The 13524-nt window shown below is 36.8% G+C and overlaps 2 protein-coding genes across 7 annotated transcripts; both read right to left on the bottom strand.

Annotated features, from left to right (window-relative positions):
* Window positions 1-490: 490 nt before the first annotated feature.
* LOC148566249 (uncharacterized) lies at window positions 491-1003 on the bottom strand. The gene has a single exon (XM_088487470.1). The coding sequence runs from the start codon at window positions 1001-1003 to the stop codon at window positions 491-493; it is 513 nt and encodes a 170-aa protein (XP_088343596.1).
* Window positions 1004-4627: 3624 nt separating this feature from the next.
* Window positions 4628-13204, bottom strand: DRM2 (domains rearranged methyltransferase 2). 6 transcript variants are annotated; one of them, XM_016348398.3, is made up of 12 exons: window positions 12913-13204; window positions 12763-12829; window positions 11483-11524; window positions 11139-11273; window positions 10371-10470; window positions 10241-10287; window positions 8614-8670; window positions 8348-8461; window positions 7647-7746; window positions 6555-6646; window positions 5533-6261; window positions 4628-5283 (listed from the first exon to the last, which is right to left on the bottom strand). In XM_016348398.3, exons 3-12 carry the CDS (start codon window positions 11483-11485, stop codon window positions 4849-4851), a joined length of 1812 nt encoding a protein of 603 aa, XP_016203884.1. In that variant the 5' UTR covers window positions 11486-11524; window positions 12763-12829; window positions 12913-13204; the 3' UTR covers window positions 4628-4848. The 6 variants fall into 6 exon arrangements, with proteins under 6 accessions (XP_016203884.1, XP_016203885.1, XP_088344823.1 ...); XM_016348399.3 differs by having other exon boundaries at window positions 11139-11285; window positions 12913-13062; XM_088488697.1 differs by lacking the exon at window positions 11483-11524 and having other exon boundaries at window positions 11139-11314; window positions 12759-12829; window positions 12913-13048.
* Window positions 13205-13524: the final 320 nt, after the last annotated feature.

Genomic DNA, 13524 nt, shown 5'->3' with positions numbered 1-13524 from the left:
GTAGATCGTATAGTATGTTTAGATATTTCTATTAGTCATTGTATCTATTACTATGTACTTAGATTTGTATAGTATATTTCTGTTTCAGTTCCGCGTGTTGCACAATTTAACTACATTCGTAGTTATTATTTAATGCATATATAAATAAAATGCACAAAGACATAAGTAAAATGCACAAAGACATAAAAAAGCTTACACACTAGTTAGAACTAAGTAATGAAGGCACAAAAAAAGTTACATGAAAAGTTAAATAGGTCATAAAAAGTTACATACAAAGTTACTAACTAGTTTAAAATGCGTTAACATGCAAAAGGCTTAATCACGATTGACCCCCGGCAGAGCTTGGACCTGCGCGCTGTGGACATCGGCTCCAGCTATGTCCCTCCTTACCACATGTAGTACACCGGCGAGGACCACGCATGTCCCGCGAATCCATCTCATTCAAGTAGCGGGTTGATTTGGGTCTTCCTTTGGATGCGCGCCTCAATGTCTAATTCGCGATCACCTTCGCTCCTTCATACGGAGCCCACGTAGATGGGTCACACATCGGGACAAACTCGCCTCTATAGACCTTGCAAATTTCGGACATCTTGTACACGTCGTGCACATATACTTGCCAATCAAGACGCTGGTTAGCGCAACATGCAAGGACGTGGCGACATGGAAGTCGCTCGACTTGGAAATGGCCACAGTCGCAGTGTCGTTGTGCGAGATTAACAGTGTAAATGGAACCATCTGGCATTTCGCGAACCTCAAACACCTCGTTGCGCCTGTCGAACTGATTGACCACAATGCTTCCTGCACGTCGAAAACTTTCTTCTACTCTTTTGGTGGCAAATTCTGAATACGTGAATCCATTGCGGACACGCTCATGAGCCTCGGCGCTCTTCCGAGTGAACAACTCGTTTAGCCGATAGAAAGTAGACCTAACAATGGCAGTCACAGGAAGGTTGCGTGCACCCTTCAGGACAGAATTTATGCACTCTACTAAGTTTGTCGTCATATGTCCCCAACGATGACCCCCGTCGAATGCCAACACTCATCTCTCAACACCGATCTCATCACACTATTGCGTGTACGCCTCAACCCCGCTCTTGAAGCCTTTGATAGTTCTTGTTGTACTCCTATTCCGTCCTCGAATATCCTGTTATACAAACCATTTAATCATAAGCAAATGCCACAAAATTATTGTGAATAGAATCATATCAGCAAAATCAAATACCTGTGTTAACCACAAGTTTATGCAAATACGGAGCCTTAAACCTCCTTAAGAAGTTGGACTCGATGTGCCTGATGCAGAACATGTGCCACGCTCTTGGTGGTGACCATGCACCGTTACTGCGAGCTATTGCTGCGTCGGTGGAGTTATGGCGGTCAAAAATAATGCCGACGCCATCAATGGTAACAACATATCTCCGCAAGTTGGTTAGGAAAAACTCCCACGCGTCTGCCGTCTCACCCTCGACTATTGCAAATGCAAGAGGTACAATGTTTTGATTCCCATCTTATGCAACGGCAACTAGAAGTGCACCTTTATATTTTCCGTACAGGTGTGTGCTATCAACCTGCACCAGTGGCTTGCAATGTCGGAAGGCTACTATACATGGATAGAAACTCCAAAAAACGCGATGTAAAACTCTTACACCTTGAACCTCCTCACTCTCACGGTAAACGGGGAGCGTCTTTATCTGGACACGAGACATCGGCATCTTTGCAGTCATTGCTTTCAATCATACCGGCAAAGTCTGGTAAGAAACTTCCCAATCACTGAAAACTTTTGCGATGGATTTCTGCTTTGCCAACCAAGTCTTGCGGTAACTAACAGTGTAGTTGAACCTGGATTGAACTTCTGCAATAATAGACTTCACCTTTATCGACGGGTCTGCTTGGACCAACGGCCTAATGGCATCTGCAATTGTGTTTGAGTCCAACTTGGCATGATCTTGTGAGATCGTGCCCATGGTGCACGTGTGTTTGTCATTGTATCTCCTGATCTCCCAACAAGCTTTCTTTCGAATCAAGCTAGCTCGGATAAGCCAGTCGCACCCGGCACCATAACCCTTGCATTTCGCATAGAATGTCTGCGACTCAGACTCATACACAGTGTAATCAACTCCTCTAGAGATAGTGTAGCTTTTGATTGCAGATATCACGGACTCTCTAGAGCCAAATTCCATTCCGACACTAAACTCACCATCTTCCGCCGCAACGTTGCCTTTACCTACAACATGTGCACCACCATTACACAGACAAGGCAAATAAAATGCACACTAATGGTAACTTGAATTAATAATCATAACATACCCTTATTCGCATACTCAGGAAATTCCGGGGCATGCATGGCTTCGAGATCCAGAGTCCGCATAAAAGATGGAACACCAAACGGGTGCCGGCTTACAATCGAGGCCGCTTCATTCTGCATTACCGGATTGCCTGCCAAGTCTCCGTCATCGTTTTTGTCATCGACTTCATAGTTGGCTTCGAACTCCTCTTCACTATCGTTGTTATCTTCTTCCCAATCTAGGTCCCCGCACTCATCAACATCGACCTCCTCACCGGCCACGTCCAGGCTCGAATGCTGTTCGAACTCAACGTACAGCTCTATCATCGGCACGTGAAATCGGGTTTGTTGATAAATACAGAACATCTGCTGCATGCTGGCGTCATCCGTGATGGGCATTATTTGAAACTGTATCAGCCCACCAAATACTTGTACAGGATTCCTGTATAAAATATTGCTCACCATTTTCGAAATGTGATTTTGTATGTTATCACAAAGACCATTTTGCAACTCTACAAAACTCATCGTGTATGGTATAACAAATGACAACGGACATTGACAAAGAAAACTCACTCCTTCGTGTGTGTTTGGTATAATATCACTGTTATAATACACTCGCAAATTTGCAGTACCTTCCATAACTCGATTTTTTTTACACCAAAAAAATTCAGAACTGTTACATATATGAAAGAAAGAAGAAAAGGAGGAGTAGAAGTGGAATGAAGTATTTTGAATGAATCTTACTTCGTATTTATAGGCTGGGTTCCTGCTTAAAATATTTTTTTTAACAAACGCATCCTGCGTTTTTGGCTTTTCGAAAAAATTTCTGACGCAAAAAAAATACAACTTGCGTTTTATTTGTTCGAAAAAAAAAAGACTACCAAACTAAAAAAAACGCAAGCTGCGTTTTATTATTTAAAAAAAAAAATAACATACTGCCCTCATTAAATGCAGGTTGCGTTTGGGCTCAATCAAAATTTAAAAAAAATTTGAAAACCATTAAAACAATAAAACGCAACCTGCATTTATCTAAATTGCTGAACCAAAAAAAAAAAGAAAAAAAACAAAGATAAAGCGTAGCTTACGTTTTTTCTCTGACACCATACCAGTAGAATTTCTTTCCACTCTTCCATTTCATTGCACATCACGTTTCTTGTTTCCATATAGGAAAAATTCAGCCTGATTATGGTTATGCTTTAATTTTAGAGAAGAGTTAGTTCTTGTTATATTTTTCTAAGTGAATTTTACCATTTCAAATAACAGTTGGAGTCTTAGAAATTTGGATATTTTCACATGCCAGTTTATAAGAAGGTATTAAGGTAATGTAATATTAACGGCCCAGTTTTTACTCGATATAATCGTGGCCTGAAAGTGTATAGGTTTTATCGGATTTAGCGTCGAATTCGGGTCTAATAAATAGGCCCGGTATATATTTCGAGTCAGGTCTAGATCACATCAAACCCGATTTTACCCGACCCATGCACACCCCTAGATAAAATATATGATGATAGTGTTTTTTGTGCGCATACGTTAAAAGTATAAATGAAAGATTATTTCATATTCTAGTAAAATGCTAAAAGATACGAACAATTTTCCGTATTATAAGCACACACACAAAACAAGAAAATGTGACATTCGTTTAATGTATGTTTTATATCCAATGATTTATTTATTCAATATCTGAATAACAAAAATATTATTTATACACCAAAAATAATCAAAATTCAATAATTATATATTATATATTTTAATATATATTTTATATTAATGATTAATTTTAATAACTAATTTTAAAATACATATAATATTGTCTTAACATGATTGCATTCATATATCTAATTTGTAATTAGAGTTTGCAAGCTGTGTTAAAATTAAATTTGTAGTTTGGTTCGATAAAATTTAAAAAATAATAAGGCTATCTTAATCTAAAGCTTGATAAACAAAGTTTTACGAACAAGCCCACTCACTAATTTGAGTACTGAACAAATAAAATAAAATAAAAAATGAACTAATTTTAGTATGGTACTAATTTGCATCAAACATGAGCTATGAGTTTGTTAGCTTTTTTTTTCTTCTTAAATTGATATAATTCACAAATTAACTGAATTCATAAGGATGACAGAATAATAGAGAATAGATTTTACAATCGATCAATCACTTTAGTTTTTAATTGTTTTGATTGACTTTGTTCCTAGAACAGAACTGGTTACTAATGATATTAGAAACTTGATCTTGGTCTTCCATATCATTAAAACTTCCAAACATGGCAAGATTCAAGACCATCATCATTAAAAGCAAAGTTTGTTTGAAATAAGGCATAAACAAGATCAATCCAACAGGTAAAAATAAGTCGAAGAATCTTCAATGTCATTTTCTTAAAATAGTAAAAGTGAAATCACAAATGTGAAAAATGAAAACTTATTTAAACCCGTTGCCTTTACTTTGGCAACAAAAATGGGGTGGGAACTGTTTCCAAGTTAGATAACATCCAAAATGTTTGGATTTTACAAAGAACATTAAACACAGTTTTTTTTTTTTCCTTTTTTCTTTCTTTCTTTAGACATAGTTCATTGGTTGGTGGTCATTATATTCTTAACCAAGTCAAGAATACGGCAGTAATCAAAAAAGAGGGAAGATTCTTTACCCTCTAATCCATCCCTGCTTACCCTATTGCTCCCAGCAAGGTTGTTGCAAGGGCTGCCGCCAACAATGAGATCGAAACCCCCAAATGTGTTCATCAGCTTCTCGATACGATCGCCGTTTAGCTGTTGCACATCATCCAAGTCAATAAGATTACCCTTCTGGTTTGTTTGCTCCCACCAGCTTCGAACTATGTTTCTGTTCACTTCTGACTTCTCAACTGAAACAACGTTCTTAAGGGGGATGCCAAGACGATGAAGGGCAACCTCAGCACCGCCGATCCCAGAAAACAGAGAAAGAATGTTCATACCATTGGGATACATGTCCTTCAGAACTGACAAGTGGTATGCCACTGTGTCGACCTGGAACAAACAAAATATAAAGAAAATATAAGTAGCTTTTATAAAACAAACAACGTTTTCATCTTAAGCTATCAAAACCAAATGGGAAGTTACACACAAGAATAAATATCGAAACTGCACAAAATTTTTAGCAGAGTGGCAGGCTGATAAAGTTGTTATGACGGCAAGCTCACCCCAAAGGATATTGATGGAGGCTTCAAACTACATATATAGATTATACAGATATAGACATAGAAAATATTCTCATACCTGGAATGAATTGCCAAGTGACTTATATCTGTCAGTTCGACTTATCCCGCCTCCTCTAGTGTGGTTCCTTGGGAAACCCAACAGTGTTTCAACTTCATCAGGCTCTAGCGGAGCAACCTTATTCCTTCCCACCCAAACCAGATTCCATTTCCGACATTGCTCAAGAACAAACCTTTGGACATCCTCAGGTGGCTCTCCATCGTAGTTCTCTAGAGCCTTCCTGATTCTCTCTGTTAGTTTTGCACTGCCAATAGCTGTTTGCAGACAATTTAGTTTGGTCCTAGTGTCCCATGAAGGCCACCACTTCCTTGTTAGGGGAAACGCCTCGTGTATTGTACGTGGCGGAAGTGGAAGAAGTGGGAATCTGTTTTCAATGGGAAGATTGTGGATATAGCCCCTTTTCCTGGCAGCTGCGCAGAAAAACTTCGAGTCAACAAATTCAGGTTCCACCTCATACAAGAACCTAGAAATAGTTTGCCAAACCCCCTTTGGTGCAAGTGCCACATTTTCATAATAGAAGTAAGGAGGCCCAACAGCATCGTCTGGAAGCTTTCTGTGTTTTATGACAGCTGGCTCAGTAGGAACCCCAAAACCAATCATCGGGTTTGGAAGATGAAGTGGCTCATCATCATCTTCACTGATTATTCTCTTCTCACAGCTTTTAGGCCTTTTCCTTCCCAACACTTCTAATTCATAATATCTTCGCTTATTTAACTTAGAAATGTCAGGCTGTGAAAATAGAGTTGAAAATTAGTTAAAGATCTAATAGATGCTTGAAACTGAATTATCGGATAGATGACTGGCTGTACAATTTAAAGGGTGAAAGATTATCAGAAAATTACATGCATTAGATTTTCTATTTTAGGAAAATCATAATGTCACTCCTATTTTGACAGTGGCACTCTTTTTTTCAATAAATTTATACAAACATACAACGAAAAAAATAAAAAAATAAAAAACATGTGAGAAGTGGCATTATCATTTTCTTCTATTTAATGCATCCCATAATATCAATATGCTACCTTTTCTTCGGGAGGTAGAAGAGCATCTTCAGCCTTTGCCATTTGAGCAACACCTATAAAATCTATTAGTTCATCTACAGAAGAGTTGCAACCTGCAGTATTTAATAACCTAAATGAGGCCAATATAATATAGTAGAAGTCAAACAGATAGAAACTACATAAACTTAAGAACACAAAGAAAAGAATTTTCATGAAAGGTTATTCTCGTGGTTGATCAAGCTAAATTGGTGAAGATGTAATTTGCGCAACAAGCAGCCTTATCCCCCTAAGTGGAGTCGGCCACATGGAAAAATGGCCCCGCTGAGCCCTATTATGTATCATGCCTACGGCGAAACTGTTTACACGTAGATATCCTTTGACCACCTCATGTATGATCTTTTTGGGTCTTTGGGTCTTGTACCATTCGTCTCCTCTCTATCTTCCATCTCATCCATCCTCCTAACCGGATGCTCTGTCGATCTTCTTCCCACATGCCCAAACCACTTGAGATGAGATTCTACTATCTTTTCTACAATAGGTACTACTCCAACTTTCTCTCTTATATCTTCGTTCCTCCTAACCGGATGCTCTACCGATCTTCTTCCCACATGTCCAAACCACCTGAGACGAAATTTTATCTTTTCTACAGTAGGCGCTGCTCTAATTTTCTCTCTTATATTTTCATTCCTTATTTTTTCCATACGTGTGTAGCCGCTCATCCATCTCAGCATCCTCATCTCTGCCACACTTAATTTATGTTCATACTCACCATTTGCCGTCCAACACTCTGTTCCATATAATATAGTCGGTCTAATGGCAGTGCGATAAAATTTCCCTTTAAGTTTTTAACGTACTTCTTTGTCGTATATAAAACCAAACGCACTCCGCCACTTTGACCAGCCCCACAATAAATTTCATTATCCACTAATCTATGATGCATCTTACCACAAAACTAACCAACATTCTTACATGGAAGCTGTATTAAAAAAATGCTTAACTAAAATAGTGAGTTATACTGATAAGCCCTAGTAGCAAAATCCATGCAATAAGGATAAAATAAAAAAGTTAAGAAACTACGGTCAAATAATAAGATAATGAATCCTTAAAATGCACCTAATCTTTCTATGGCAATTAGGGCTTCATCCTGCTTGTACCCCATTTTCACCAACGTCAATACAATGTTGTCACTCCCACGAAGAGATTTTGTTATTTCCTGTAAGAAAGTAATTAAACAGTCCATAATTAAAATAGAAAACTTGCAGCCAAAATTTTGTCTTGCATACTAGATATGCAAATAAAAGCAAGTATGATCACATGAATCACAACAATTTCATTTTACCTGTGCAATACATGGATACCTTGCCCAGTTAGATGGGATTGGCAACATGGACATGAGAATGCCATAGTGCCAATAAAGGAACATAACCATATAATTTATGTTGCTACAGAGTATCTCCTCAAAAGACTTACATTGTTATCTAAAGGTATGTAAATGGTTGTATATCTAACAAACCCTTTAATGTACAGTCTAGTGGCATTAAAGCATGGGTTATTGGCAAACAATCCTTGTGGATTTGATACAATATCATAAACCTAATTCTCAACGGTTGTTACATAAAGCTATACGAATGTGTTTATATATCCAATGCAAGCCATGTTTGAAAATGATAATATGACCATAACTTTATTTCCTATTGCTGAAGTACTAAGTATGGTAGCAACAGAGACAGAATACAATGATTATATTATAATTCAAATCATACAGACACTGAGCACTAGGCAAAAGACATCATATTCAAAAGAGCATAGACTACCTCCTCATCGGATAAAGCATCAGAATCTGAGTTTTCCCAAGAGCTCACTCCACCTTCAGAAGAGCTAAGATCTGGCTCAATTTTTACTTGTGGTTGACGGGGACTTTCTAAAACCTACAAATAAAATAACATAAATGCCAAGATAATTCTAACTTTTATACTTGAAATTGAAACATAGGCAAACAATATACCTAAAAAATGTCGGTACAAGACAGCCAGAAAGAGCATCAACAAAAAAACATATAAAAAGAAAAACCAAAATTTACCAAAGAGCAACGATTTGGCTCAATTCGCTGTTGGGGCTTAGGAGAACTTTCTATAACCTGCAAATAATTAAAAAATCAAGACAATTCTAACATTTAACACTTCAAATTTCAAAAAGAAGAATCAAATTGTACAATAAATGTGTGAACAATAAGTCAGTAGAAAGTTATCAAGACAAAGAAGACCAAACTGAAAGGCCAAGAGAGAAAGAAAAGTCATTGTTTTTGCAAATAAAAAACTAAAAAATAGAGAAAAAAAGAAGGGGGGGGGGGGGGGGACAAAAAATGCAATCACAATTAGTTCATATAAACATGGGAAACAGAATACTTGTTTAAAATACTCTAGTGAACCTCCAAATTTTGTGAAGGCATTCTTCCACATTAATTCTTAATAACATGGTAACCACAAGCTCACAAAGGTCACTTGTCCGGGGATTGCAAAATATTATCCCTGTTGTATTAAGACTCGATTATATATAGGCAACTCAAGACACAAACTGGTAAAAGTCCAGTACTAATTAAGTAATAATTCCGTAGGAATACAAAAAAGGAGAAAAATTCTTGTTTGTGTGCCCTTAGCGTATTTTAAAGGGGTTCCCCTTTAACAAGAAAATGATGAGGCCTTAAGAAGCCACTAAGACATCCCCAAATCCCATACCACGACAGAGACAAAAGAAACAATTTAGATGCATTTTTCCTGACCAACAAAATTAATTCATTATTTCATTACCACTTATTTTATATCAATATAAATTGAGTGGAAGCTGGGATTTAATTATACCCAATAGAGTTTACACATGAACAAAAATATGTTAACATATCCAATGTGCGAAATTGCAAACTGTATATTAGTAGCATAACACTAAAAATGTAGGTGAGTGGATCCTGATTCCTGAATTATACGACCCAAGTAGGAATTTAAAGAGAGAAAAAAATCACAATGATCTTTGATATATTATGTAGTTTAGTATGTGCTGTTTACACATGCCAGAACAAAGAAAAAATTGCCAATGACTAGGACACAACTGTTTCTTAAATTATGTGTGGGTGAGGTGAGACAACTACATCATGGTACATGGTACTGCATATAACAAGGAAATAGTTCCAATGGACAATACCATGGGTGGCACTATGTTAAGTATCTAAGGAAAGTGGGAAACCACACCTTAAAAGCTAGCTGTTAAGGGGGAAGAACCACTCTCCTTATGTACAACATCAAGCATCCATACTACTCGATGTGGGACTTTGAGCACCCATAATACCCAAGTCCCTAACAATACACCGGCCCTGGAGAGCCGACGTCCACGGCGGCTTCACTCTATCGATACTGACCCAACGGTAGCCACTTTGCTACGGTCTATCAGTATTCGGTATTCACCTTAATCCAGCCTATAGGTAGCCCTTTCCGTGGCGCCGACAACCATGCTCTGATACCATTGTTAAGTATTTAAGGAAAGTGGGAAACCACACCTTAAAAGCTAGCTGTTAAGGGGGAAGAACCACTCTCCTTATGTACAACATCAAGCATCCATACTACTCGATGTGGGACTTTGAGCACCCATAATACCCAAGTCCCTAACACACTAACACAAAAATAAATAAATAAGCAAAAAAAAAAATATCAACACACCGAGTACGAGAGAAGTTCTTCAAGTAGTTTGTCTTCATTTTCCTCACCTGGATGTTGATGAGAGCAAACATTACTTGTGAACCTAACTTACAAAATCTTTTACTCAAATTTGGTGAAGTAGTGCCATTACCATATTCCTCGATTACTTTGGAGACCATTTCTCTGGGAAATCCCATACTCACGAAATGATCAAATACCTTGGAATTAGATGGACCTGCAGAGGGGCTTGCCTTAAGAGAAGAAACGATAGTTTCATGTTAGCATTTTAAAAATTCCATTTCTTTTTCGGAGTCTTATCCATACATTTGGTTTGGGTTTATAATGATTTCCAGTACAAGGCGTAACAGAAATAGTGGATGCAAAATCACATAATATGTCCTTATAAAATTCAAGTCATTAAATAATAACAAAGAAAAAATAAGCATATAAATTCTACAAATTTTAAATACACATGATATGCATAAAACCAATTTTCTAAGGCCTTAATTCTCAAAAGCATATTTCTGCAATGACTTACAAGGTTAGCTAATCATATATTGAATTGTAATTGTTAGTCAATTATACATCATTCATACAAGATTACAATGTAACATTCAGAACCAGTAAAGGACAAAATAAAACTATAGTTGCACCAGCTTTCATCTTTAGAAGAGTACTATAATTTCTACAGAAAATGTACGTGTATTAATCTTAACTGTCCTTCCTTTTCCTTCAATAAAAGGGATTGTATTAACAACATTCATACAATTATATTTTTAAAAAATTTGTAGTTGAAACCTTCAATCTTATTTTATATTCCACTTGTTCTCTGGGTAATTGGGCCTCTAATCTGTTTCCTTGACATTCAACTGATCACAAAGATAAACTTACACAGAAAGATAAGCGTCTAAAACATTACCTCTCCAGACCCGGTGAGAACCGCTCCATTAGGAACAGTTAAACGTAAAGAAGAAGACTGAAAGTTCTCAATTTCACGCTCATCTTCGCTGTTCCAATCAAAGCTATCACTCTCCCCACCAGACTCATCGCCACCCTGCAATATTTCCTATACATCAGAAGGAGCAAAGCCATAAGCTAAGTGCAAAAGTAAAACTACGAAAAGAAAAAGAAAAAGGAAAAAAGGGGGGAGAAGATTCTTTCAAACAACATTTCCAGTCTCCCTAAGGTAGGATCATCTTAAAGATTTGACTAAGTAACCTATAATGAAACGAAATACACATATTTTTTACTAGTAAATCATACCATCTTCAATCTCTCAGCTTTGCAAAGACACAGATCTTCAGGCTGCCCACACAAAGAAACAATGGTCATATATTACAAAGCTATAAGAATGCAAAAGCACCAACCAGCAACCAGTTGAAAAAAGGTCCAAAATGGATAGCATATCATCATCATCATCATCATTATTATTATTATTGGGAAATTACATCTCAAGCAACTATCATGAAATAGTACTGAAGAACAGAGGATCACAGAACAGCTACCATATCCAATAGAACAGAGCAAAGGAGTTCCCAAATCCCAACTTTATTTAGTAGGGAAAAAAAAACATGTAATTATACCAACACATAAATATGCATCACTCTACTCTGTTTTTCTTTGTGATTCCATCATGAATCATTTCCTCCCATCCTTTGTAAAACTCTCAAACAAACAACGGTTTTAATTATATGATTCTCGGGAACACAATGTTTTATCACAACAACTACATTTCAGCTCTGACCTCCCAAATAGACCCCTTTTTTTTCCCATGGTATCCCTCAATTCAGCGGGGCCAACAACTAATCCGTCCCAAATCGGAGCTCCATTTAAGGGTTTGGAGATGGCCAATGAATTGCTGCATGCACAAGACTCTTTTTTACTCATCAAGACATTCCATCCTCTCTATTACAATGCTGCTCCAGTTTCAACAGAAAAACTAAACGGGCCAAACAACAATGGATTTCACACAGAAATTAGAAAAATAAACATGCTATAAACCTCGCACACTGTTAAAATTAAGCAAGGGAGTTAACTTCTAAACTCTTGCAAAATTATAATTAGTACCTGAAAAAATATAAATATAACATCATAATTTAAACATAAGCAAAACGGAATCACACTTTTTTATGATAGAATTGAGAACCCAAAAATTAAAAAAAAAAAAAGAGAGAGGGGGGGGGGGGAACCATGAAAGATGGAACTCATAGCAGCAGTAGCAGCAAAGAACAGAGAGCCAATAAGAGAGACTAAGCTATTAGCCTAGGGTTCACATATTAGGCTCTCTCTTTCTGGGATCAGTAATCACAACTCGGAACAACACATGCATTGATACCAAAATAAAACAAGAACTATAAATGTGAATATATAAAAAAAAAAAAATAGAAATCGTCATTCCCAGAAGCATAACAAATACCCTCGAAGAAAAAAAATCTTCAAATTTTTAGTTAGCTAACCCAAAACACCATAAAATTTCACCGAATTAACAACAAATTGGAAAAGAAAACAAAAAAAGAAATGCATGAAGTGGAACAGTTACTTGCCTCTTCCTCTCTCTTTCTCCAAATCAGCAAACTCAGACGGAATCTATAATGTCGATTTCTCTCTCCTCTGCAAAAATTCAACACAAAAAACTCAACTACCACACTAACCTCTTAAAAAAATCCAACATCATCAGAGAAGAAAACACTTGCATGCGAATTTTGCTTTGCTGAGAGAGAGAACGTGAGAGAGAGTTTTGAAGTTCCGAGGAAGCTGACTCAGTCCGAGTCACGGCGCGAAGAATCGGTATTTATCGTCACCATCACCATCTAACGCGAAAAAAACAGCACAGTTTTCACCGCACTCGCGCATTTTCTCTCTCTTGGAAAAGTTTTTTCACTGTGGGAATATCCATGGTAACCGACAAAATCTAACGGTAAAAATATTACTGTAATAGTAACCGTTAGTTCTAATCCGTTGGATTTGAATACTTTTATTTTCTTTTTTTCTTATGAGGAAGATAAGAGTTTGATAAAGAGAAATGAACGGTGATGTAAGCATTGTTGAGAATCATAGTGTAGGAAATTGTGTTAGGTGAAAATGGAAAGGAATCTCTCCTTTTCATTCTCACTTATCACAATTAACACAATATGACAAAAGTGTCCTTCAACACTTCAACATGTGTTTGACCATATACATTGAATATAGGAATAACTTTAAAGCTTGAATAAAATTTTTAAATGAGTTTAATTTTGATATATTAAGATATAAAAAAATTTATAGATATTTAATTAAGTTTATATATTAAAGATTTGAAAAGAAAG

The sequence above is a fragment of the Arachis ipaensis genome, chromosome B5 (genome assembly GCF_059453495.1).
Source record: "Arachis ipaensis isolate K30076 ecotype BB chromosome B5, ASM5945349v1, whole genome shotgun sequence".
Taxonomy (NCBI): Eukaryota; Viridiplantae; Streptophyta; class Magnoliopsida; order Fabales; family Fabaceae; genus Arachis; species Arachis ipaensis.
This window is presented reverse-complemented; position numbering and strand designations above follow the sequence as displayed.